Below are 27,800 nucleotides of genomic sequence, written 5' to 3'. Positions count from 1 at the left end.
TCAATCTACATCACGATCTACATCAATTATTATGGAGTATCTTGGTCGCTCGAATCAATTGAAAAATCCATCAGATTTTCGAGTTTGGACTCGGATTTATTCTGTAACGAATTTCATGTTATTAAATATATAATATATATTATAAGCTCACTTTTAAATGAGTTTACTTACTTTTATATAGTTCATTATTATTTCTACTTTCTTATTTACTTCATTTATCTCAAGCTTCATTATATTGAATTTTTTTTCTAGGGAACTTTCCTATACATATACAATTTTAAGTTAATGTACAGAAACAACTACATTATCTAATTAATAATATACACCGTACTTTTGTTAATCATGCAATTATAATATGTTAACGTTGCCTGAGGTAATATACTATCCCATTGTTCTTGCTCGTTAATATAATGTCTTACATATGTCGCAGCCTTTTTGTGAAATTACCTATTTCGCAATAGGCTAGCTGCTTGCAAAGCGGCGGTACACATTTGCACACATTTATTCAGTAATTCAGTATACAGTGTTTACAGAATTGGAAGTTTCGAGAGAATTTGTATAAATAATTTTTATAAATAATTTAAATTATAAAAAAAATGTTAAATGGTTCGTCCTTTTAATGACCCAAATTCAGGTCAAACTAACGATCTAATGACTAGATATTAAGCAAAAGTTATCGTCGTTTCCCCATAAATTGAGAATGAACGTACATGTATACTTTAAGGTGACATTAGGCAATTTTGGATTGACCAATTCGCAATTATTATGATCGTTGATATTAATCATAAATCTCGACGCGAAACAGATCCGTTTTTGCTTTCGCTGCGTTGACTCCTAAATTCGGTTACGACCTATAGTTTAAATCTAAATAACGTATAATACAGATACGCATATAATTGTATATACACACATGATCATCTTTTTATGTACAGTATCGTTAACTACAGAATGTCATCAATGTCGTCGAACGCGAAGAGAAAAGTAGTGATAAAAGATTATAGCAGATCGAAATAGTGATAATAAATACAGCATTAACAATCGGAAAATGTTTTGCTTGATTATAGAAACAGTTCTGTATCGTTGTGTCACATCGTATGTTCACATCGACATTCTTAATTGGCGAATATACTGCGAACATATCGTGTCTGTTACAAAAATCGTACAAAATAGCGTGATAGAAAATTCATCGAGGATATGACGCTATTTAAGAGACGAAAAATGAATGGGGCTGAATTCGAGTATAACAAAGATTGAAAGGATAGGAATTTATGAACACGAATGACGATCATAGAATTGCGATATAACGCTATAAATATTGACAATGTAACACGCACGCCGCTTAAGATGATACAGTATACTTAGTCTTACCGTTAATAATTGATTTACGATAACGTGCATGTGTAATCGTCGAGTTGGTATACTTATGGAAAATTGCCACGAGCTTGCAACGCAACTAGATCTCGTTTGAATATTCGTGAATTATTAATAATTGAATCATTAATAACTGAATAATATTGGACGAAGACAGTCAAATATTTATAAAATGGCAAGTAAACAGTGACAGATTTTACGGGTTGGTCACTTGTAAATTTGTAAAAATGTTAAAAAAGATGTTAATAACAACAAGTTTTCGACGCATGTTCGCGTATTACTTTTTTCATCTAAATCTATATTATCATATTAATATACATTATCTATAAAAAGTTTTAAAAACATTTCTTGATGAAAAGCGTACGTTTAAGTTTGCATACGGCAAGGGCATTCAATAATAAAAAGGACTCAATAAGTCAAGTTATTGATAATAAATACATATATAAAAGGTATATAATAAAAACATTGATTGGGGAAAACGTATATGTCAAATAATGTTAGAGTTAAGATATTGGCCAATAAAACTCAAATTATATGTAAAATTATTTATATAACATTACATTTGTTGCAAATTGTATAAAATATATATTTCGCGATATAAAATTCTATAAATATTGATATTATTAGCTTTCTCATTTCATATAATAAAATAATGCTTTGTAAGCTTGTTGTAAATTATATCTAACGATATTATTAAGAAACATCTTATACATATATGTATATGTATTATAAAGAGTAAGTCACTAAAATAAATTTATGAATTGCAAAATTATATTTTATATATGTATTTATTTATACGTCACAAACTAATGTGTATGAAGTTAGCATATCAATTGTCAGCATATCAAAAAAAAAGTAGAGTTCTCTTTGCATACAATCGAGTTCTATAGTTCCTGATAATTTTTAACAATAGTTCTGGTCATTAAATATAAATAAATGGAAGTTGAGAAATGATATGCTAACTTCCCGCGAAGTTAGCATATCATATAATTTTTTCAGAATGAATTTTATAGTTCTTGACGAGTTCTATAGTTCTGTAACATAGTTCTGACCATTAACTATCTCTAAATAATTATTAACAATTATTATCAGCATATCACTCGTACTAGAGTGATATGCTATGCTTCTGCGACAAGTTCTCGGCTCCTTCGAAATTTTAAACAATAGTTCTGAACCCCCTGACGATAGTTCCGTACAGTTCTGACCACTGGCAACCTTTAAATAATTATTAACACGTGTTATCAGCATATCACTCGTACTAGAGTGATATGCTATGCTTCTGCGACAAGTTCTCGGCTTCTTCGAAATTTTAAACAATAGTTCTGAACCCTCTGACGATAGTTTCGTACAGTTCTGACCATGGCAACCTTTAAATAATTATTAACACGTGTTATCAGCATATCACTCGTACTAGAGTGATATGCTATGCTTCTGCGACAAGTTCTCGGCTCCTTCGAAATTTTAAACAATAGTTCTGAACCCCCTGACGATAGTTCCGTACAGTTCTGACCACTGGCAACCTTTAAATAATTATTAACACGTGTTATCAGCATATCACTCGTACTAGAGTGATATGCTATGCTTCTGCGACAAGTTCTCGGCTCCTTCGAAATTTTAAACAATAGTTCTGAACCCTCTGACGATAGTTCCGTACAGTTCTGACCATTAACTATCTCTAAATAATTATTAACACGTGTTATCAGCATATCACTCGTACTAGAGTGATATGCTATGCTTCTGCGACAAGTTCTCGGCTCCTTCGAAATTTTAAACAATAGTTCTGAACCCCCTGACGATAGTTCCGTACAGTTCTGACCACTGGCAACCTTTAAATAATTATTAACACGTGTTATCAGCATATCACTCGTACTAGAGTGATATGCTATGCATCTGCGACAAGTTCTCGGCTCCTTCGAAATTTTAAACAATAGTTCTGAACTCCCTGACGATAGTTCCGTACAGTTCTGACCACTGGCAACCTTTAAATAATTATTAACACGTGTTATCAGCATATCACTCGTACTAGAGTGATATGCTATGCTTCTGCGACAAGTTCTCGGCTCCTTCGAAATTTTAAACAATAGTTCTGAACCCCCTGACGATAGTTCCGTACAGTTCTGACCACTGGCAACCTTCAAATAATTATTAACACGTGTTATCAGCATATCACTCGTACTAGAGTGATATGCTATGCTTCTGCGACAAGTTCTCGGCTCCTTCGAAATTTTAAACAATAGTTCTGAACCCTCTGACGATAGTTCCGTACAGTTCTGACCATTAACTATCTCTAAATAATTATTAACACGTGTTATCAGCATATCACTCGTACTAGAGTGATATGCTATGCTTCTGCAACAAGTTCTCGGCTCCTTCGAAATTTTAAACAATAGTTCTGAACCCCTTGACGATAGTTCCGTACAGTTCTGACCACTGGCAACCTTTAAATAATTATTAACACGTGTTATCAGCATATCACTCGTACTAGAGTGATATGCTATGCTTCTGCGACAAGTTCTCGGCTCCTTCGAAATTTTAAACAATAGTTCTGAATTCCCTGACGATAGTTCCGTACAGTTCTGACCACTGGCAACCTTTAAATAATTATTAACACGTGTTATCAGCATATCACTCGTACTAGAGTGATATGCTATGCTTCTGCGACAAGTTCTCGGCTCCTTCGAAATTTTAAACAATAGTTCTGAATTCCCTGACGATAGTTCCGTACAGTTCTGACCACTGGCAACCTTTAAATAATTATTAACAATTGTTATCAGCATATCACTCGTTCAGAACTATTGTTTAAAATTTCGAACGAGCCGAGAACTTGTCGCAGAAGCATAGCATATCACTGTAGTACGAGTGATATGCTGATAATAATTGTTAATAATTATTTAGAGATAGTTAATGGTCAGAACTATGTTACAGAACTATAGAACTCGTCAAGAACTATAAAATTTATTCTGAAAAAATTATATGATATGCTAACTTCGCGGGAAGTTAGCATATCATTTCTCAACTTCAGTTTATTTATATTTAATGACCAGAACTATTGTTAAAAATTATCAGGAACTATAGAACTCGGTTGTATGCAAAGAGAACTCTACTTTTTTTTTTATATGCTGACAATTGATATGCTAACTTCATACACATCACAAACTATAATGGAGGAAGAAGGGAAAAAAAATAACCAAAATTTTTAAAAATATTTCGTTAGCGTTTTATTAGATAAAATGTACAATTACCTATTTTCGCAATAAGAAAGCTATATTAGACTAATTCGTTGACTTTACACAGGAATTAAATTCGCAGCATTATATTTAACAAATCCTCCACTGACTAGAGAAAATAATACAGGAAAAATGCACGAAAGAGATAGTCCCGTGTTTTTGCTTGCAAGTAGATAATGGAAGCAAACCATCACCATAAATAGTATGTATATATCATGACTCGTAATGTATAACAGTGACTTTTATTGTTTGAACCCTTGAAAAGAAGAGTACAAAGAGACGAAGTGATAGTCATTGGAGGAGTTGTATACAGAAATACAAAACCGACCAATAGGACGAATGGTCTGAGATGCATTCCACGAGAATTATAAAAAATTTATGTTATTTATAAAATATTACTCTAAGGGACTTACGATAGGTGATAGTCAGGAGAAGGTTCAGCTACAGATTCAGTAGTGAACAAGGGGTTTGGGAACTCTGGTGGGTGTGGCAGTGGTCCAGCAGTCTTTGGCTGACGTCGATACGCCATAAGCCAGCATGACACAGCGATAGCTACGGCAACCAGTGCTAAAAGCGCCGTAATTATTAATGCTATGATAAAGCCGACCATAGAAACACAGATATCTTCCACTCTTTGGGCTGAAGGAGCTGCAATGTAGCAAAAGAAGCAAGAATGATTATTACTTTCTTTATTCGTTATACGTGAAAGTTGTTATTTCTTTGCGCATACTATGCCTTACCTTCAGCTGGATCTGCTGTATACCTCTCCTCTCTCCTTTCCAGAGTGAATATTAAGTTCGATTGAATAGTTATCTCTTCACGAAGTTGACCTTCATATCCATCAGATACACTTAGAGATGTGTCATTATTCTCGGAATCAACGTCTCTGCGACGACGACCGAAGGCGTTATAACCGCGACAATTTACCTGTTAATAGAAAAGATACATTTACGTTTTTATTTTAAAAACATTAATATTTTTATTGTCAGAATTTGCATTTTGACTTATGCGTATAAAATGTTTGCAAATTATGAGGTGCGAGCGAGTACTCACAGGTTGACAGCGTCCGAAGCACACGCGTATATTGCACTGGAATCTTATATTGTCGCTGCTGGGGAACTTGAACGCGTTAAAGCTAGCCATTAACGATTGAGTCTCAGGATTTTGTTCCCATTCTCCGAATATCGTGGGATCTGTCGCGCAACCATTCTCATCCGTTACGATGTACTCGTTCTCCAAATTATCTTCCATAGTTTTAGCGACGCAATTTCGCGCGAATCCACCATAAATAGCTGCAATATATTATTGTTTATTTATGGTATTGTACAGCAAAAGTAGCCTAGTGCTGGAATAGTAATTAAAAGCACATACGAAGCGTTGCTATAAGTAAAATTCAATACTTACTTGAAGGTTGAACTTCCACTTGGAGCATTAAATTATCCCCAATTTCGGCCGAATTAATTTCATTTCCATTCTGTGCAACTATTTTCATTACGCATATAGGTGGTGGACCGGTGTTAGCAATTGTTCCAGCAGTCGTCAACATGGATACATTAAAGCCGAGGGTAACGTTTTGTTCTCCAGTTTGATATATACATTTAATATGATAAGCTTGTGCTTTATAAGTCATCAATTTCGGATGTTTCTGTATAACAAGCACGAAGCTAGCCTGTCCCTGAAAGATGAATCAAAATAATGTAAATATCTTTCGTGTGTGATACAATAAGCCATTGATACAATTAAAATACAATGCTATTCAACTAACATTCACGTGTATAAGTCCGCAATTGCCAAATGCAACTTTGAACGTCTCTGTTTTGTGATCAGTTTCGGCCGGTATCGAGACAACTCGTCTGCACTGTTCGTCTTTGCTACGTCCTTTAACGTACAAAACCCCGTCGAAGTCTTGATCCTGCAGATGTATTACGACCTGTACTCCATCCGACAGGCAGCTCACGTCCATTTCCGGTCTAGGGAAATCTGTTCGGCCATCCTTTCTGTCGTCTGAAGAATGTTAAAGATATGCATTAAAACGATTCCTCAAACATTGCTCCGATTAACTTGTCATTATTTAAAAACGCAGTTCTTGATAAAAAAAAATAGGTTAAAAATAACAAACTATATCCTGTCCTATCTGAAAGCTTATGTATCAAATCTTATGAATATTTGCAAATTAATAACCGAGATCACATGCTTATTTTTGCAAATTTTCAACGTACAGCATTGGGTGTACGGATTGCCCAAGTAACCGTTGACGCAGATGCAAACAGCTTGGTGTCTGGTAGCGTTGCAGAGCGCGTGTACGCCACACTGTTGCTTCTTACAGGGATCTTGACAAGTATGAGTGACTTTATCGCAGTATCTGTCATCGGCGCAATCATCATTACGTCTGCATTCAATTATACCAACTGAAATTAACCGCGACGATAAATTAGCGAAATCATGTGAGAGGGGAAACATCCCTTGATCGATATATGAAATTAAACGGCCGGCTTACTCTGTCTGCAATATCCGTGTGTGTCTATTCCGTATCCGTATCGCGTCGGGCACACGCAGCGACCGTATTCGTCTATGCTGAAGCCCTTTTCCAAGTCGCACACGCAATAGCCTTCCTCGTTTATCACCATGTTAGACTGTCTGCGACAAGGTATGCAAACGTCGTTCGCGTCTTTACCGAATCCAAGCGGACAGATGCAATTGCCGTATTCATCGCGAATCTGGCCCTTCCCGAGCGGGCATATTTCCGCTGGAACTGGATCGCAGCGGACAATCGCGTTTCCACGGTATCCTGGGAGACATTCGCATATCATTGTTCTGATCGGACTGGTGTCCAGGACTTTACATTCGGCGTTAATGCCGCACGGTGCGATCTTAGTGCACGGATTGATGCATTGTCCGTTGAAACACGCGGTCTGGGATGGGCATTCGTTGTCTGCCTTGCATTTCTCCTTAACTATAAGAGGAACAAGAGATTAAAATCGAAGGATCAATTATATATTGATTTGAATGAAGATAAAGCGGATTTCATCCTTTTACCTTTAGTACATCCTGATTTAACATCGCCGACGTAGCCAGGCGGACAAGCACATTCCACAACGTGATTGTAAACGTTACAGTCCATATTGCCGGTACATGGATTCTGTACGCAAGGATTTTCACAACGATTGTTGATGCAAGCCTTATTGGTAGGGCAGTCAGAGTTAGATCTGCATCCTAGTAGGACGCAGGAGACCCGCGGATTGCCACCATAGCCAGGTGAACATTCGCAGATAGCCTTGTGATTAATGCCGTGGCACACCGCGTTCTTGCCGCAGGAAGCCAAAAACGGCGAGCACGCCGGCACGCAGTTGCGTTGGACACACGCGTGCGAACCGCTGCAATCGCCGTCCGTTCTGCATCCTGCAACTAAATATCAAAATACAACATTATTTTACACAATAATTGATATATAATTATAATTAAAATATAAGACTTCCTGATGGAAATATTTTGCTGGAAATACTATGAAATCGATGAAAAGTGAAATGAAAGTTATTGAAAAATTTTATTGAATGTAATACTGTAAAATATAAGGAAAGTTAAATTATACCATTAAAAAGTAATAAAAATTTTTTTTTAATATTAGGTGTCATGAAAATTGAATTTAAGTAAAACTGAATTTTTACTGAAATACTGATGGAATAATAATGAAATGGGGTCATTTGAGAATTTTAAATACATTTCAATAAAATTTCATTATACATTTTTATTATATATTTTCAGTAAAATATTTCCATCAGGGTTTTCGCAAGTTTTACTAACGTGTCTTAAACCAAAGGAAATGGCGCTCTCTCTAAGCGGAAACTTACCTCTTGTACAAAGAATATCAGGATTTCCGTCGTATCCCAGCGTGCATGAGCATATCGGCTTGTGATTGATGACATTGCAAACCGCATTGGGCCCGCACGCGCAAGGATCCCTGCAGATCGCGTTCACGCAGGACCGTTCCGAGGGACAGTCGTCGTCCTTGGTGCACTCGACCTTCAGGATCGGCGTGGTGGCCCGGCAAGTGCCGCTGCCGCTGCTGACGTACCCGCTAGGACACACGCATACCATGGTGCGTATCGGATGCGTCGGCAGGACACGACACTCGGACGGTTCGGTGCACGGTTGTATAATCGGACATGGAATCTGACACTTGTTGCTCAGACAGGCGAGTGAGTCCGGACAGTCACTGTCTTCCCTGCACTCGGGCCTGACTTCCGGCTGGCAGTTGACGTACGGGTTTCCGGTGAAGCCCGACGGGCAGCGGCATATTGGCAGGTGGTTCAGGACCCTGCATTCCGCGCGAGGCGAGCAGGGATTGTCATGGATGCAGGGATCGATGCACTGCATATTGATGCACGAGTGATCACCTGGACAATCGCCGTTGCTGTAGCAGCCGATCACGCGGCAGCGATCCAGAGGATTGCCGTGATAGCCCTTGCGGCAGCGGCAGTCAGCCACGTGGTTGTTCGGGAAGCACTCGGCATTGGTGCCGCACGGGTCCTTGACCAGGCACGGGTTCACACAATTGTTATTCTCGCAGGTCTTGTCGAGCGTGCACTGGCTGTCGTGCCGGCATTCGACGGAGTGACAGGCGATTTCAGGATTGCCTTGATAGCCCTGCTCGCACGAGCAGATTGGCTTGTGGTTCCTCACGTAGCAAGCGGCGTTGGTACCGCAGTTACACGGGTTTCGACATTGCCTGTTGATGCACGCCTCGCGATCGCTGCAATCGTCGTTCGTCGTGCACGTTCCAATGACCGTCAATTGTACTATAAAATTTGAATAAATTATGAATTATGAATTATTTTCAAACATTTATATTATTTCTGAAATTCAAATGGTATCTAGCTTCGCTTACTTGGCCTGCATACACCGTCGACGTCGGTGATCCAACCCTCCGGGCAAGTGCAAATCATAGTCCTTACAGGAACCGTATCGAGAACGTCGCAACGAGCGTTCTCAAGACACGGCTTGATGACCGGGCAAGGATCGATACACTTTTCCCGGATGCACACCAACTTATCCGAACAGTCGATGTCAACTCTGCACTCCGGCTCGAATTCCTCTACGGCGTGTCGCTCGCAATAGGAGAACGGATTGCCCAGCGGAATGTTTTCAGGACAACGGCAGGACGCAACGTGATCCTGGACGTAGCAAACGGCATTTTGCGCGCAGAGCGAATTCTCGGCGCACGGATTTATGCACCGGCCATCGTTACAAGCCAGATTATTGGGACAATCGTGGTCAGTGTTACATTCGACTCTCTGGCAATGAGCCTGCGGATTGCCGTAATAACCTGGACCGCAACGACAAGCCGATCGATGATTCTTGCCGTAGCATTCTGCGTTGATGGCACATTTATTGTCCAAGATGCAAGGGTTCACACATTGGCCGTTGTAGCAGGTAGCCGCGTAGTCGCACTCGCTGTCAGATTCGCAGTCAACTGAAATAGACAATCGCAATTAGAAATGCGTTAAAAATTGAGGGATTTTTGTGATATAAAATATACACTGTTAAATATTAAAGGACAAAATTTAAACCAATACTTTGAATTAAATAACATTTTATTATTTTTAATTACCATGTGTGTCAAAATTTATTATTTTAACACAAAACTATTATTTTAACTTTATTGATTTAGTTAAATTAATGACATATTGAGCAGGAGCAGTGGCAATCTATAGGAATGATTCAAATAACTCAAAATGAGTATAATTTGACTACAATTTTAACAGTGTACTGTTAACATTAATAACTACACTTGCTGTACAAAGAAGATAGAACAAATGCTACTTACGCTTGAAGCATCCTAACTGAGGGTTTCCAGAATAGCCCGGTGGACACACGCAAGAAGGATAATGATTTACGACGTTACACTTGGCGTTGGGTCCGCAGTTGCAGGGATTAATGCACGCACTATTGACGCATGCATAGTTTCCTGCACACTCGCTATTCGATACGCACTCGGGCGTGATCTCCGCTGCGATCAAAAATATCGTAATATGAAAAAAAACTGTTTAAAACACGATTTCTCGAAAAATATAATCTTTAATTATAACGATCCTTACGTGGTATGCACTTAGTCGTGGGATCGCCGATGTAGCCGATCGGACACTTGCAAATCGGATTATGATTGTCGACGTGGCATAGAGAGCTCCTGCCGCAAGGATCGCCAGCAACGCACGGATTTACGCAGAGTGAATTTATGCATTGCCTATCGCGCGCACATTCGCTATTCGTGTAGCATTCTGGTCGAGGTCCTGGCAATGGAGCGAGCGAAACTGCAACAAAAATTATATAATTAATGACACATACGTCCTAAGAAAATAAAAGATAATAATAATTGCAAGAAACGCTTCAACTTGTGATTTCAATTTTCGCATTTACCTCTTATGCATTCTATGTAAGCGTTGCCGGTGAAGTCTTGAGAACAGAAGCAGATACCAGTATGTGACGTGGATTTACATTGCGCGTTAAAACCGCACTGAGTTGTCAAACAGGCATCCACGCATTTTCCGTCCAGACACGTCTCGTGGTTGGCGCAATCTTGATCGAGATGACATTGTACGTCGCCCAACACTGCAACGCATCCGTTATAGTAAAAAAGAATATTGACTAACATTACACGAAATGTTATTTCTGATGCCGACGCAGTTTAAGACTGACACGTACCAATCTGCTTGCACTGGCCGTTAACATCGGTGATCGTGTTCGGTGGACACAAGCAGATCATCGTACGAAGCGGTGCCGTGTTCAGGACTCTGCACTCTTGTTCACTGGTGCACATACCGGCGGACAAGCACGGGTCTTGACATTTGTTGTTAATGCAAGCCAAATCCAATGGGCAATCGCTGTCCTGCGTGCATTCCGGCTCAATGGAAGGTTCACCTAAGAATCACATATATATGTATTGCACGGAATATCTTGAAACCATCGCTATTTTTTGTCGATCAATTTAAACTCAACTCTTTTTCAATAAAATCAACAATAAAATAACACTTTAAGAATCAACATACCAATGCATGTTATATACGGATTTCCGGTAGTACCCGGAGGACACGTGCACTTCGGCTGATGATCGCGCGCGACACAAATCGCGGCTTCGCCACATGCATCGTCATCGCAAACCGGTCTACAGACTCTGTTCAGTCTATCGCAAGCCTCGTGATCGGCGCAATCTTCATTATAATGGCAGATCGCGGAGATGCAGGCCACGCGTGGATCGCCTTGAGTACCTTGCGGACAAATGCATTGAGCTCTGTGAGACACCGCTGTGCATTCCGCACCCCGACCGCACACAACATCACCGATGAGACACGGAGTGACGCAGTTGTCGTTCCGGCAGGTCTTGTCATAAGGACAATCGTTGTCTGTTTTACATTCCGCTAAAAAAGAAGAAAGAGAGAGAAATGAAAGTTAACGATTGAGTGCAATATCCAAAGTAATAAGAAGCTTTTAGATTAGTTTTCAATACATTTGAGATCTTTATTTTGCCATTAATATGCATCAGACTTGTTGTTTAAAACAAGTTAAAGAAAATGATTATTTTAATCTCATCTCAAGATTTATGCATACATTAATTTCTTATAGAACTATGACAATTCTTAAAAATGAGAAATCTGTAAGAAACTTACGTCTGAAGCATTGAGCTTGCGGATCACCGGCTAAACCGTGTTGGCAGTGACAAGAAGGATGATGATTGATTGTGATACATTCCGCGTTTAAACCGCAGCGATTGCTGGAGCACGGATCTTGGCATAGTTGATTTATGCACGCTTTGTCAGACGGGCACTCGGTGTTTACTCTGCATTCCGGAAGAACTATATTTTCTGTGGATGAGAAAGGAGAGAAATATAAGAAACGCACAACCCCGCTTACATAAAAAAAAATGGAAAAGAATGCGATACGGTACCTTCATAGCAATTTATGAACGGATCGCCGACATATCCGTGAGGACACTGACATATGCGGCGATGATTTTCAATGTGACACTCTGCATTCGCTGCACATGGATTAACGGTGCACGGATTGATGCACCGACGATTTAGACAGGCCATGTCTGGTGTACATTGCGAATCACTCTCGCATATCGCTGCAATTTGTTTGTCCACTAAAAATATACAAAATATTCACAATTCAGTTTTTATTCAACGCTTTTGTCATATACTGAATCATTTTATTCATTAAAAAAAAAAGTAATTTATTTTATTAATTTTAGATGTTTTTCTATATTAATATATATATTTGTTTGAATAAAAATCTACCTGGCACGCAAGCAACGGTGGCATCGCCAGCAAAGTTCGGTAGACATTCGCAGATCATTGTTCTCATCGGTAAGGTATCTACGACGCTACATTTGGCACTAACAATACATGGTTTCGTTTCTGCGCATGGATCTTTGCAAATACCATTGAAACATGCCAATTTGCTGGGACAATCGGCGTCGACTTGACATTCGACCTCTGGTTCTAATAGATCTAGAATAGCAATAAATATTGTATAAGTATTACTAAATCATAATTGTTAGCCATTTTAACAATTTTTTTAAAAAGCAGTCTAATCTAAATTATTATTTGTTATAATAAATGTAAGTTCTCAACTTTTTAGTAACAATAATTTAACAATATAATTCTTTATATCATTATTTCTCATTTTACAGAGTAAATATTACTTCCTAATTTAATATGTTTTTAGTATGCTTTACAAACTTTTTTATAAAACTTATATTAAAAAGGATTCTTACCCATGAGACACGAAGTATAAGGATTACCCACGTAACCAGGTGGACATTTACATATTGGTCGATGATTGACGACATTGCACAATGCTGGTGGTGGACAGTTACAAGGATTGACGCATCTCAAGTTGCGGCAGGCCAAAGAAGAAGCACAATCGTTGTCGCTAGTGCACTCAGGCCTTTCGCATATTTCGTAAGGATTACCCGTATATCCATCAGGACAATAACATCGAGTCTTATGATATCCGTCTGCGGTACATAATGCGTTAACACCGCACTGTGTAACCAGGCAGGTATCAATACACTCGTTATTAATACAAGATTGAATCAATGAGCATTCGCTATCGCTGCGACAACCGACTGTAAAAGAAAATATTAATAAAGTTGATTATATAACAGCAGAAAGAAATATGTCAGTTAAATATATTTGTTTAACGTACGTTGATGGCAATATTGCTGAGGATATCCTGTGTAGCCATCATTGCAGACACATATAGCTCTGTGCATTTGTACATGGCAGCGACTATTAAGGCCACAAGAATCGAGAGTACACGGGTCAACGCACTTTTGATTGAAGCAAGTCTTGTCGTTCGAGCACTCGGAATTTTGTGTGCATTCTGGGATTGGTTCTGCAAAGATATAATTAAAATTAAAATTTTATCGCACACAATAAAAAACATATCTCTTAATTTAACTTTAAAATTAATTATTTCTTGATATATTAATAGAGAGATATTATTACCAAAAATATAGAGATATTAATACTTTGTTAGGCAGAATAATTTCTTTAGATATTAATATATCAATATTTCGTTAAATACAGTTAGATTAGTTTGAATTTGCAAAATAATAAATTACAATAATAACACTGCATGTCGAAATTTCAAAAAAAATATATAGGTCGTCAGTATATTCTATATACAAATGTACCTTCAAGGGCTGGAATTGTGCACTGAACTCGCGCATTGCCCGTGAATCCAACAGGGCAGGAACAAATTGGTTTGTGATTAACGGTCTGACAGATAGAATTGATGCCGCACGCGCCGATGCAGGGATCTCTGCATTTTTGTGAGAAGCAGGCTTTATCACGCGAACAGTCTGAGTTAATAACGCACTCAGGATAGATGCAAATCGCGACGCCATTTCTCACTCTGCACTCGCCGTTATAATTGCAAGGCGATGGACTGCAAGGATTGGTTTCTAAAACAAAAACGCGTGTTTTTGAACAACAGGAAAATAATTAGAGAATACAATATAATATATTTTATATCAGATCTAATTTTTTTCTATATTTACCGATCTTTGTATAACATTCCTCGAAGGGATTGCCGATCAACGGAGACGGGCAGCTGCAAAGTGGGCTGTGATTGATCGTCTTACACACTGCCTTGCTGCCGCATACATTCTGAGAGCAGGGATCTTTGCATTTACTCTGTATGCAAGCTTTGTCGCCCGGACAATCCGAGCTGAGAACGCATTCCGGATGACAACCAGTTACACTCGTTGGAACACCTTGCAGCCCAGGCAAACATTTACAAATTGCTGTATTGCCAACTTTCTCGCAGACAGTATTCGGTCCGCACGGTGATGGATAGCATGGATCTGTTTCTTTAGTATCTGAATACAAAAATAAGCAATTAATAACGTTCGTCATAAGGAGAAAAGAAAGAGGCTTAAGAAATGTAGCTTTGTTTAACTTTTTACGTGCGAGATTCAACTTCTTTGATTCACGTTGAGAGATAAAAGATTAAATAATGACGTAATTAGAGATATGGGTAGCAAAGTTACCTTCCACAGGGACTTGGCATAGCGTGAAAGCGTCTCCGATCGTCGGCAACGGGCACGAGCAAATGGGGACGTGATTGGATACGGTGCAGATCGCACCAACGCCGCAAGTACCAGGGCAAGGATCTTGACATCTCGTCTTTATGCACGCTTGCGATTTCGGGCAATCGGTATTCATTAGGCACTCGGGTTGACAGCCTTGGTACGGATTGCCTCTGTAGTTCGGTACGCACTCGCAAATGGCCGTGTCGAATCTCTCGTGGCAATACGTGTTTATTCCACATGGTGAAGGACTGCACGGTCTAGACGGTACTGGCGGTGCTGGAGTTGCTAAAATAACAATAGAAAACGCATAATTAATTTCACATTCGTAGCTACGATTTAAAGTTCTTGCATGCAGTGTATATTATAATATACATTATAACGTAAATTAACATTTCCAGAAAAATAGAGATATTTGCATATAAGAATAAAAGTAAATAAATGTACATTTGTTTCATGCATCGTACATGTCTTTTATACATGTATATAAAGGTGCAACATGTATAATACATATATTCAAAAAGATATTTTGCGCATATCGGTATATGATAAGTAGTTGAGTATAATATTTGAAAAATGATGCAAGATCAATATGTGACAAAAGAAACTGACGTGCAGCTCTTTTAGAAACATCAGTTATGTACAATAATGATATTTACAAGATCTAGAGATCAAGAAATCAAGTTTTAGAGATCAAAATGTTGAACAAGATGCCAGAGTAATATCCATCAGATCAGTTGATACGGGTAAAGCGGGGATTTTCTTACATATTATCTCAGAGCAAACTGTGAATGGGTCTCCAGTGTATGGTTCGGGACAGGTGCATCGAGCTTGGTGCAAAGTGACTTGGCATAGTGCATTGAATCCGCACGATCCAACGCACGGGTCGGTACATTTCTGCTTAATGCATGCTCGATTGGTGGGACATTCGCTGTTTACATGGCATTCGGGTCTACAATTGGGTGGAGATCCTATGAAGGTGGGCAAACAGGAGCAGGAGGGTGTATTGTCGGCGGATACCGCGCACTGCGAGTTCAATCCACACGGTGAGGGGTAACACGGGTCCTTGATGGGTTCTACGTCCGGTGTTGCTGGCGATGAAAAAAATAAATTCATTATTTGTTTCAAAGTTAAGAAAAAGACATCTCAAAGATAACAAACACAATCGAAGAGCCATTCAAAAAGACGTCCAAAAGACTCACCCCTCTCATAGATCTAGACGTTAAGTTTTAGACGTCTATAATAATGACTCTTAGGTGTTTGCGTTGTTTGGAGTACCCTGGGCGGTTACTTACTTATGGGGAAACAGTTGACAAACGGGTCACCGGAATGCTGAACGGGGCACCTGCAAATTGGATTATGATTTCGCACAACGCATAGAGCATTCTGGCCGCAAGCATTTTCACAGGGATTGCGGCATCTCATGTTCACGCAAGCCTTGCTCTGTTCGCAATCGGTGCTAACGAGACACTCGGGTCTGCAGCTTGGCGGGATTCCGAAGTAACCAGGTAGGCAAGAACAGGAGGCTTGATCGCCGAATTCACGGCAAACGCTGTTGGGTCCGCAGGGGGAAGGCTCGCAAGGTTTGACGCGTGCTATCGAGATGTAAGGTGGTAAAATTAGTGGTTTTTCTTTCCAATGGCCGGGCTTTGTCGGGAAATAAACAAATAGAAGGGAGACTCACGTTGCACGCGTCTACAAAGGGTAAACGGATCGCCTTCGTGATCCTTGACGCAGCTACAAGTGGATACATGATTGATAACCGCGCATTCCGCATTCTGGCCGCAAATTTCAATGCAGGGATCCACGCACTTGTTATTCCCGCAAGCTCTATTAAATGGACAGTCGGAATTCTGCACGCACTCCGGCCGACATTCTCGATACGGATCGCCACGATATTCAGGTACGCAAGTGCAGATTCCGTTACGACACTCGGCATTGAGCCCGCATGGCGACGGGTTACATGGGTCTGACGTTACGGTAGGAATTTCTGTATCGAAAGATGCAAGTGTGAGTTTAACGATGATTGTTTTGTATTATTAATTTATGTAAAAAAAAAAAAAAAACACGTATGTGAGCAATAATATGACAAAAGTTCTTACGCATGGGCGCCAGGTAACAATTGTTGAAGGGATCACCCGTGTATCCATCGGGACACGTGCAAGCCGGGGTATGGTTGATTACAGTGCACAAGGCATTAAAACCGCAGGATCCAGGACAGGGGTCACCGCATTTTTCTCTGATGCAGGCTTTATTGCTGGTGCAATCAGAGTTGATTGTACATTCGGCGCGGCAGTAAGGTGGCGAGCCAATGTAATTGGGCATGCACGTGCAAGACGGATAGCCTCCTCTGTCTTGACACGTGGAGAACGGGCCGCAGGACGATGGGACGCAGGGATTTACTTGTAGCGTTGGTGTAGGCATTACTGGAATAAAATTGAATAACAATTTCCGTACGTAGGACCGCTTTCAGCGACGCGATATTCTCGCGATGGACTTCTTCCGGGACTTACAGGGCATGTCGAAACACTTGACGAAGGGATCTCCAATCTGACCGGGTCCGCAACTGCAGAATGGGCTGTGGGACAGGGTGTCGCACTTTGCGTTGATACCACATACACCTGGACACGGATCAACGCATTTCTGATTGACACACGCGCGATTCATAGGGCATTCTGTGCTAACGATACACTCGGGTCTGCAGTCGGGAGGAGTTCCTTGGTAGGTGGGGAGACACGAACAGCTGGCTTTTCCGTTTACATTGAGGCATCGACTATTCGGACCGCACGGTGATGGCTGACAAGGGTCGCCTACAGGAGCTATACAAGATCGATCAAAAAGTGAGATGATGTTTCCATAAACAATTAATAATGACGGACAGGTGCTTGAATCCACTTACGAGTTTCTTGCATGAGCTCGCAGTATCTGAATGGGTCTCCGGTATATCTCAGTTGACAGCTGCATGCCGGTATGTGATTGATGACTTCGCAAATCGCATTGACACCACATGTTCCTGGGCAAGGGTCTTGACATCTATTCCTTATGCAAGCTCGATTGGAGGTACAGTCGGAGTTAATTACGCACTCAGGTCTACAACCCTCGTACGGATTTCCGTAAAAATCGGGTAGGCAAGTGCAGGAGGCCGAGCCAGAAATTTCACGGCACATAGCATTCGCACCACATGGCGACGGTTGGCACGGATTTAGTGGAACAAGCGGTGTGTCGACTAGAATAGAGGAGGTTCATAGATTGTTCAACAATGACTGTCAAGGATGTGCATTCAACGCAATTTACGATAAAAAATTAAACATGTTCCGCGATCATTGCTACATTTCTTCGAAACTTACTCGGCCGGGGATTACACTGGATGAATGAATCACCGGTAAAGTCACCGGCGCAAACGCACATCGGGGTATGACTGACAGTTCTACATTCAGCATTCCTACCGCACGATCCCGGACAAGGATCACGGCATTTCTGATTAATGCAAGCTTGCTGACTGGGGCATTCGCTGTTACTGATACATTCCGGTCTACATCTGGGCGGAGTGCCGATAAACTGAGGCGAGCACGAGCACGATGGGGCGCCATTGAGGATTCGACATATCGCGTTCGGGCCACAAGGTGAAGGTTGACAGGGATCTATCGGTGGCTGTGGTTCTTCCGCTGCAATTTACAAGGTGGTTACGCTTGTTTTTTGGCATAATATAATATTTAAATCTCCAGTTATGTGCGTGAAATCCTTACGTTGCCGAACGCATTGAACGAATGGATCTCCCGTGTATAAAGGCGGGCAGCTGCATATGGGATTGTGATTCACGACGGTACATTGCGCGGTTAATCCACATGCACCGAGGCACGGATCGATGCACTTTTGATTGCTGCAGGCTCTGTTGCGAGCGCAATCGGTGCTTACGAGACATTCCGGTCTACAAGATGGTGGGGCGCCTCTAAATCCGGCGATGCACGCGCAAATCGCCTGGCCATTTGACGCACGACAGTGGCTATTCGGACCACATGGGGATGGACTGCATGGTTGTTCCACGATGATCGAATCTATTTAATGATAATTATTCCGCGTTTATATATCGGGAAATATTCTCGAAGCGAATACTTTCGCACTCAAGAGTCATACGAACCTTGAAGAGGTGTACACGAAACAAATGCGCTACCGGTCATATTTCTTGGACAGCTGCACATAGGCAAGTGATTAACAACGATGCATTCCGCGTTAACGCCGCATGTCCCGGCGCACGGATCACGACATTTATGGAGCATGCATGCCCTATCGCGGGGACAATCGGTGTTAATCACACATTCCGGTCGACAGCCGGCATACGGGTCTCCAAAGTATTCGGGTATGCATGTGCAAACTCCGTTGTTGCATTGAGCGTTCTGACCGCACGGTGACGGGTTGCATCGGTCGGGGGGAGGTACTGAAATATGCACAGGTCAAATTGCAGCGACTTAGAATAATACATATTGCTACGATAATAACATAACGGAAACTCAAGTTCTTACGAGGTATCTGAGGTAAGACGTTGCAACTGACGAAAGGATCACCGGTATATCCTTCAGGACATACACAGGATGGCGTATGATTAATCACCGAACAACGCGCCAAGAGGCCACACGATCCTGGACAAGGATCTCTACATTTTTCTCTGATGCAAGCTCTATTAGCGGGACAATCCGAATTTATCGAACACTCGGGTCGACAATTAGGTGGAACACCTATGTAATTCTGCATGCAGCTGCACGCTGGGGCGTCACCAATGGCTCTGCATAAGGCGTTGGGGCCACAAGGTGAGGGCAAGCATGGGTCCTTCGGATATTGGTCTTCTGGTTTCGGAACTACGGAAAAGTAATACTGATATTCTTCATACACATAAAAAAATTAAATCAGAAACTGATAATGTCAATCACTTAATTTCGACGAATTTTAAATTTTTAAATTTAAAATTTTTATAAGATATCGTGTTCTAAAGAACATACTTGGTGCTGCAAAGCAATAGATGAACGGATCGCCCGTAAAGCCGCTTGCGCAGACACAAATCGGGCTGTGATGTATGACCTTGCATTGAGCATCGCGACCACAGGTGCCGATGCACGGATCTACACATTTTTGATTCACACATGCTCGGTTCGATCCGCACTCCGAATTTACTAAGCATTCCGGTCTACAATTTGGCGGAGTTCCGATAAACTGGGGCAAGCAAGAGCAGACAGCTTGACCGTTATTATCGGCGCATTGACTGTTGGGGCCACAAGGGGAAGGCTTGCATGGTTCACGCTTCTCATCGGGAACTATAAATATATTGTATTTAAAGCGCCACTTATTATGCAATTTTCTATTATTTTTGTCTTGGTTTTTACTCTATTTAATTTCTCTCTCTTACGCTCATTTAACGTTACTTACTGCTGAGAGTCTGATAAACGCAGTTTATATATGGGTTGCCGGTGTAACCAGGGATACAAGTGCAAACGGGGACATTGTTGACAACTTGGCAATTGGTATTGGTGCCGCATGAACCGGGGCATGGATTCTGACATTTTGATCCGATACAAGCTAAATGCGCGGGGCAGTCTGACGAAATGGTACATTCGGGGCGGCATCCTTCGTAGGGATTTCCAATGTATTCAGGCAAGCATGTACAAGAACCAACGCCGTTTTGTTCTCTACATACGGCATTTGTCCCACAAGGCGATGGTTGACAAGGTTGTCTCGGTGCCGGTGGTTCGCCTAAAAGAACATAGCTTTATCCTATCCGTCAATTCCGAATTAACACATACGTTCTCAATCAATAGAAACTCTATCGATTAAATTCCACTGCCGTAATATTACTATAATAATTGAAATATAACATTAACAAGAGCTATTGATAGCAGTGAACAATGGCTGTTTCGATTAAGGAGATGTTCATGTAATAAAAAGACACTCATAAGTCAAGTCTACAAACTTACTAGGCATGATCGTGCATTGAACAAATGGATCGCCTGTGTAACCGATACGACACGTGCAGGTGGGCACATGATTAACGACGTAGCAATTAGCCAGAGGATGACAAGATCCAGGACACGGGTCTCTACATTTGCGATTAATACACGCCATTTGGCTCAGACATTCGCTGTTACTAATGCACTCCGGTCTACAGTTCGGTGGCGTTCCAATAAACTCTGCCATGCAAGAGCATGACGGTGTATCATTGATGACTTGGCACTGAGAGTTAGGACCGCAAGGCGACGGTTGGCACGGGTTTATCGGTCTTGGAACATCCTCCGCTTTAAGATAAAAATATAAAAATTGTTACATGCCCGACACGCGCGTCTACTGGCGTTTATAGTAATCCTAGAGAAACCTACGTCTTGGTACGCAACGTATAAACGGATCGCCGGTAAACACAGGAGGACAGGTACAGATTGGATTATGATTCAACACCTGGCAACGAGCGGATATACCGCACGCACCCAGACAAGGATTGCCACATTTCATATTGATGCAAGCCTCATTCAATGCGCAATCGGTATTAACTATGCACTCGGGTCGGCAGACTGGCGGATTTCCTATGAATCCAGGTATACACGTACATACTGCTTGATTATTAAAGCTCTGGCATCGACTGTTCGGGCCGCAGGGCGACGGATTACATGGGTTCTCAACGACATCTGCAAAAGTAATTATTGACGAAATTGTTTTCTTTCTAAAATATCTTTGAGCAGATAAAATTACTTTGTAACAGAATAACTCTTGCATAGGAATCTCCAATAACTGTTTCTAGTGTGCAAATAATACATTGTCAATAAATTTTACCTTGAATGACCGGATAACACGCCGCAAACGCATTGCCAGACATTCCGTCTGGGCAAGCGCACATTGGAGTGTGATTTATGACTGTGCACTTTGCGTTTTGCCCGCAAACTCCAATGCACGGGTCGAAGCACTTATTACGAACGCACGCCTTGTCTAATGGACAGTCCGGATTTTGTACGCATTCGGGTCGACACGCAGTGTAAGGATCACCTCGATACTCAGGCAGACATGTACAGACGCCGTCGCGACATATCGCGTTGGCTCCGCACGGGGATGGATTACAAGGATCTTGTAGTACAGGAGCAGCTGCAAATATCATTGTCCATCTTAAATGAACATCTCTGCTTTGAAAGGGCTTATGATACAGAATACAATGACTTCAGTTTCGTATTTTAAAACATTCTAATGTATCATTTTTTTTGTAATAATCACTGTTATTCAGTAAAAGCATGGAAATATCCAATCATATTGAATTATTGTGATAAATTTATAACCAACATTAGTTTTTATCAAGGCTCAAAAATTATAAATATTTATAATTTACTTAGAAACTCTTATTAGGGAATTAACTTGGGAAACTTGCATTCATGATTCCTCATTTTCTCCTATCGATTGTATGGGTAATGTATTTTATAAAATAACGAGGATAAAAATGCTTACGAGGAGGTTCCGGGAAGCAATTGGCAAACGCATCCCCGGTGTAACCCTTTGGACAGAGACAGACGGCCATATGATTAACCACGAGGCATTGGGCACCGATACCACACGAGCCTAAGCATGGGTCTCTGCATTTTTGTCTCAAGCAAGCTTGATTACTGCGGCACTCAGAATCTACGGTACATTCTGGTCGGCAGTTCGGGGGGCTACCAATGTAATTTTCCAGACACGTGCACGTCGGCACGCCCGCGTAGCCGCTATCGCGGCAAGTGGCAAATGGACCGCAGGGGGATGGAACGCACGGATTTTCTGGCATTTGAGGTGTGTCTTTGTCTATTTCTGCAAATAAATAATTTCTATTTAATATTAGGTTTACGTCACGCGCTTTGGAGAAACGCACGCTTTAATTCAGATTAAATCACATATAGAGCAGTTATGTAACAACGCGTTAAAGCAATTTGTATATTGCAGCGTACTTACGCGTTTGGAAGCACGTTACAAAGGGATCGCCGGTAAAACCTTGATTACAACTGCAAATCGGGCTATGATTAATTACTTCGCATCTCGCGTTGATGCCACAGATCCCGGGGCATGGATCAACGCATTTACGGTTCTTGCACGCACGATTTACGGGACAGTCGGAGCTGACAGTGCATTCCGCGCGACAGCTCGGCGGAGTTCCGATAAATGTGGGTAAACAAGAGCACACCGCTTGACCGTTTAATTCGCGGCACTGACTATTAAGTCCACAGGGAGAAGAACTGCATGGATCACGTTCTAACGCTAAAAAAGAAGATTTTAAATTTAATTTCGCAAAGTTACAAGAATTCTAAATGGTCGAAAAATAAATGTAACAGTCGTGCAAAATATAATGGTTGATACGTTTATAAAATTTACTACAGATACTACTGCACATTGCAATTAAGTTTGAACCCAGTGAGAAATGACCCGTCGAATCGACGGATCATTTCTCCCTGGGGAATAATTCATACATTTTGGAAGTTCCAATAAATCGCGGATTAATTGTCGGATTAGAATGCATGTTCCTTAAGAATTTGAACTTACTCGTATCTTGCACAATTCTATTACAAGAGACGAACGGGTTGCCGCTGTATCCAGGTTGACATGTGCACAACGGCGCGTGATTTACCACTTGGCAAATCGCATTATACCCGCAGAAACCTGGACAAGGATTCTGACATTTCGATCCGACGCACGCCCGATCCGCGGTGCAATCGGAATTTATCGTGCACTCGGGTCGACAGCCATCGTATGGATTGCCTGTGTAATCTCGTAGACATGTGCAAGAACCGATACCATTCGATTCGCGGCACACCGCATTAAAACCGCACGGCGATGGAATGCAAGGTGTTGGTTTTACAGCACTTATAACATCGTCTACAAAAAGATATTAGATTCACTTTCTGTTCTTAAAACAATATCAATCAGAGTCTGGCAAATCATCAGCAATGTAACAAGTATTCCAGAAAATCATCGGATGCATATTTTCAATCACAGATTAAAATAAAATCTTAGTAAAATATTAATTGTCATAACAACGAAATGTTGATTTTAAATCACAAGCATTGAAAATGTAATAAATAACAATAATAATAGTAAATAAGGTATGTGTATAAAATATTGCAATAAAATAATATATATAAATATAAATGGCAGTACAAATATAGATAAAATGATATGTATCTTATTTCTTATTTAATTTCAACTAAGTTTGATCTTAATACAAGAATTTAATTTAATCGTCATTTAATGTTAAAAATTAAAAATTTGTCATAATCGACGACTAAAAATGCATCCTGTGATTCTACGATTCTACTCTATACACTACCACACGATTACTGCACTTACTTTGTTTGGGGTTGCATAATACAAACGGATCTCCTTCGAATCCGACAAGGCAAACGCACATAGGCGTGTGACTTATTACTCGGCAATCAGAATTAATACCACAGGAGCCCGGACATGGATCGCGACACTTCTGATTGATGCACGCTAGCTGCGTGGGACACTCGCTATTGCTAACGCATTCGGGTCTACAATTCGGCGGATCGCCAACAAACTCCGGCAAGCAAGAGCATGAATATGCGTTGTTTGCAACTTCGCATTTGCTGTTAAGTCCACACGGAGACGGAACGCAAGGATTAACGGGCGTTGGAGGTTCTATCGCTGTTGAAAAAATAAAGAGTACAATATGTTCTCGACGATAAATACATCTAATGCGCCTGGTTAATTACTGCTTTTAAATTACTCACGTCTTGGGACACACTGAGTGAAGGGGTCGCCGGTCAACTCGGAGAGACAAGAACAAATCGGATTGTGATTAACTACGGTACATTGGGCTCTAATGCCGCACGTTCCGGGACAGGGGTTTATGCATTTTTGATTATTGCAAGCCATATTGGCGAGACAGTCGGAACTAATAATGCATTCGGCTCGGCAATTAGGTGGTGCGTCCAAGTATCCAGGGAGACACGAGCAGACAGCTTGATCCCTTATCCTTCGACACTGACTGTTCGGTCCACAGGGTGTCGGGTTACATGGGTCTTTTGGTATCGCGTCTATTTAAATGTTAAAAAATATAAATATAATTACAGGAGGGAATAATTATAATACCGATCATTCACGACATAATTTGAAATTGATCGCTCGAATGAGCGTACCATCTATTGGAGAACATTGCATGAACGCATTTCCAGACATTCCCTGCGCGCAAGTGCAGACTGGTACGTGATTTACGACAGAACACAAGGCATTGACACCGCAGATTCCGAGACCGCACGGATCTCGACATTTGTTCTTAATGCAAGCCCGGTCTCTCGGACAATCCGAATTTAAGATACATTCTGGACGGCATCCGAAGTTTGGATTCCCTTGATATTCGGGAAGGCAACTGCATACACCGTTAAAGCATTGCGTATTCGCGCCGCAATTTAAGCATGGATCCGTTGGTTTAGGTGCTGTGTCTGAGGAACGAATTTTAGCATTCAGTTTACAATAAAGTTGAATTTAAGTGAGATATTTTCTAAATATCATAAAGAGATATAATTCTTAGATCTATTTCTATAAATGGCATCACAAAATATTCTTGTGACTGTCTTACCTTCCTCGGGAATTGGTCTACACACTATAAATGGATCCCCAGTGAACCCATTGGGACAAGAACATGTAGGTGTATGACGAATAACATTACAAATTGCTCCTACTCCACATACTCCATCGCAAGGATTTCGACACTTTCTTTGAATACACGCCTGATTAGTCGGGCATTCTGGATTAACTGAACATTCGGGCCTACAATTGGGTGGTGTTCCTATATATGTTGACAAACAAGCGCAGGATGCTTGGCCGTTAATGTCACGGCATTCCGAATAAGGTCCGCAGGGTGAAGGTGCGCAAGGATTTACAAGTGGACGAAGTTCTTCATCTTTAGCTATGGACATACAAATGTGTCTGTTATGCGTTTTCCCTTGAATATCTTTGACGTTTAAATACGATTTTTCTAATCAAAATAAAGTAGATTAGATATTTCATCTAATATGAGAAAAAATGACTAATATTTAAAAAATGACTAATATTTAAAAAATTTACTTTATTTCAAAACAAAAGAAACACGCAAGGCAAGAAAAAATTTTCCGAAGAAAATATATTCGGAATTTGAGAAAATATTTCTCCGTTTTCTTAATAATTGACTTATTTCACTTTATGATTTCAATTTACGAGATTTTCGATTTTCAAACATTCTTACGTGGCATTTGGAAGCAGGCAACGAATGGATCGCCAGTAAAACCAGATGGGCACGAGCATATGGGATTATGATTGATTGTTTCGCATCTCGCGTTAGAACCGCACAATGCACGACAAGGATTGCTACATTTATGCGAGATGCACGCCAGATTAAAAGCGCATTCGGCACTAACAGTGCACTCAGGGCGACAGTTTGGTGGGCTGGCCACCCACTGGAAGTCGGGTAAGCAAGTGCAGACGCTCGTGTTATCCACAACACGACATAAACTGTTGGGTCCACATGGTGATGGTTGGCAAGGATTACTGACGACACTATCTCCTTCTAAAAATTGCATTGTTTCACAAATCAACCACGATTGCATTTCGCTATTAATCGAACAATTACGAGAAACGATATATGTATTAGACTCAATGTAATCGTACCTATTTCTACCGGAGTGCAATATGAAAAGGCGTCGCCGGTGTATCTAGGATAACAGTTGCATACCGGCAAATGATTAACCACCTGACATAACGCATTGCGCCCACACGATCCCGGGCACGGGTCTCTACATTTCGTATTTATACAAGCTAGATTGGCGGGGCAGTCCGAATTTAGGATACACTCCGGCCTGCATCCTTCGTACGGATTGCCGGTGTAATTCGGCAAGCACGTACACGAACCGGCACCATTGAACTCCTTGCACACTGCATTGGAGCCGCAAGGAGAGGGAGTGCAAGGATCAACAGGTGCAGGCGGCAACGGTGTGGCTAAAAGATGACATCAGTGAAAACATAAGGTTTATAATCAAAGGAAAGGTATGAATATCCCTGTATAAATCAGATATCAAAATCAGTATAATTACGGTGATTTGTCATTTCAACGAAATAGATACAGAAAAGATTTCTATATTTATTCGCAGTAATATTGCAACAATTTTGAGATCCACTTTCCTGTATCTAGAGCATCGAACATTCAGCAGATTACCGAAATTATACCAGTTTCAGTTCTTGAACGGTACTTACGTTCTCTCAAGATGCATTGCGTGAATGGATCACCGGTGTAACCGTTCACGCAAGAACACATCGGGGTGTGACTGACAACGTGACAATTAGCGTTTGCACCGCAGGAGCCAACGCACGGATCCTGACATTTCTTGTTAATACAGGCTAAATGATTGGAACATTCACTGTTACTGACGCACTCCGCTCTGCAGTTAGGCGGACTGCCGATGAAATCGGGTAAACACGTGCACAGAGACTCATCGCCGCGCGGTTGGCATTGCGAGTTGGGGCCGCACGGGTTTGGCTTGCATGGCGTAGGGGGTAACACAGGTACTTGTGCTAAAAGAGCAAAGTTCGATATATAAAAAAAAACGAGAATTTTTTTAAAATTTCCT

At 41.0% G+C, this 27,800-nt stretch overlaps 1 protein-coding gene and 1 long non-coding RNA gene across 2 annotated transcripts in view; one reads left to right on the top strand and one right to left on the bottom strand.

Moving 5' to 3' along the window:
- Positions 1-27,800, top strand: part of LOC139809455 (uncharacterized) — an 88,180-nt gene that overhangs the window by 43,705 nt on the left and 16,675 nt on the right. The gene's annotated exons all lie outside the window — the stretch shown is intronic.
- Dpy (fibrillin-like protein dumpy) overlaps positions 4,566-27,800 on the bottom strand; it is a 102,950-nt gene continuing 79,715 nt past the window's right edge. The window contains 48 exon segments of the mRNA XM_071772356.1: positions 4,566-5,246; positions 5,339-5,525; positions 5,652-5,890; positions 6,003-6,273; positions 6,364-6,602; positions 6,818-7,006; positions 7,096-7,551; positions 7,635-8,003; positions 8,447-9,394; positions 9,484-10,068; positions 10,423-10,605; positions 10,694-10,906; positions 11,013-11,204; positions 11,298-11,513; positions 11,642-12,010; positions 12,260-12,454; positions 12,538-12,735; positions 12,890-13,102; positions 13,369-13,722; positions 13,803-13,991; positions 14,293-14,562; positions 14,659-14,979; positions 15,151-15,477; positions 15,957-16,280; positions 16,485-16,784; positions 16,874-17,179; positions 17,292-17,615; positions 17,703-18,008; positions 18,089-18,415; positions 18,537-18,854; positions 18,936-19,244; positions 19,328-19,624; positions 19,710-20,042; positions 20,184-20,495; positions 20,608-20,931; positions 21,153-21,470; positions 21,552-21,854; positions 22,000-22,305; positions 22,660-22,995; positions 23,137-23,439; positions 23,722-24,054; positions 24,526-24,843; positions 24,930-25,235; positions 25,338-25,640; positions 25,778-26,107; positions 26,423-26,743; positions 26,845-27,171; positions 27,427-27,744. Of these exon segments, the coding sequence (XP_071628457.1) occupies positions 5,008-5,246; positions 5,339-5,525; positions 5,652-5,890; positions 6,003-6,273; positions 6,364-6,602; positions 6,818-7,006; positions 7,096-7,551; positions 7,635-8,003; positions 8,447-9,394; positions 9,484-10,068; positions 10,423-10,605; positions 10,694-10,906; positions 11,013-11,204; positions 11,298-11,513; positions 11,642-12,010; positions 12,260-12,454; positions 12,538-12,735; positions 12,890-13,102; positions 13,369-13,722; positions 13,803-13,991; positions 14,293-14,562; positions 14,659-14,979; positions 15,151-15,477; positions 15,957-16,280; positions 16,485-16,784; positions 16,874-17,179; positions 17,292-17,615; positions 17,703-18,008; positions 18,089-18,415; positions 18,537-18,854; positions 18,936-19,244; positions 19,328-19,624; positions 19,710-20,042; positions 20,184-20,495; positions 20,608-20,931; positions 21,153-21,470; positions 21,552-21,854; positions 22,000-22,305; positions 22,660-22,995; positions 23,137-23,439; positions 23,722-24,054; positions 24,526-24,843; positions 24,930-25,235; positions 25,338-25,640; positions 25,778-26,107; positions 26,423-26,743; positions 26,845-27,171; positions 27,427-27,744 (14,864 nt within the window). The 3' untranslated portion in view covers positions 4,566-5,007.

Source organism: Temnothorax longispinosus, chromosome 3, assembly GCF_030848805.1.
Source record: "Temnothorax longispinosus isolate EJ_2023e chromosome 3, Tlon_JGU_v1, whole genome shotgun sequence".
NCBI lineage: Eukaryota > Metazoa > Arthropoda > Insecta > Hymenoptera > Formicidae > Temnothorax > Temnothorax longispinosus.
The sequence above is the reverse complement of the archived record's forward strand: the minus strand, read 5'-3'. Positions and strand labels throughout refer to the sequence as shown.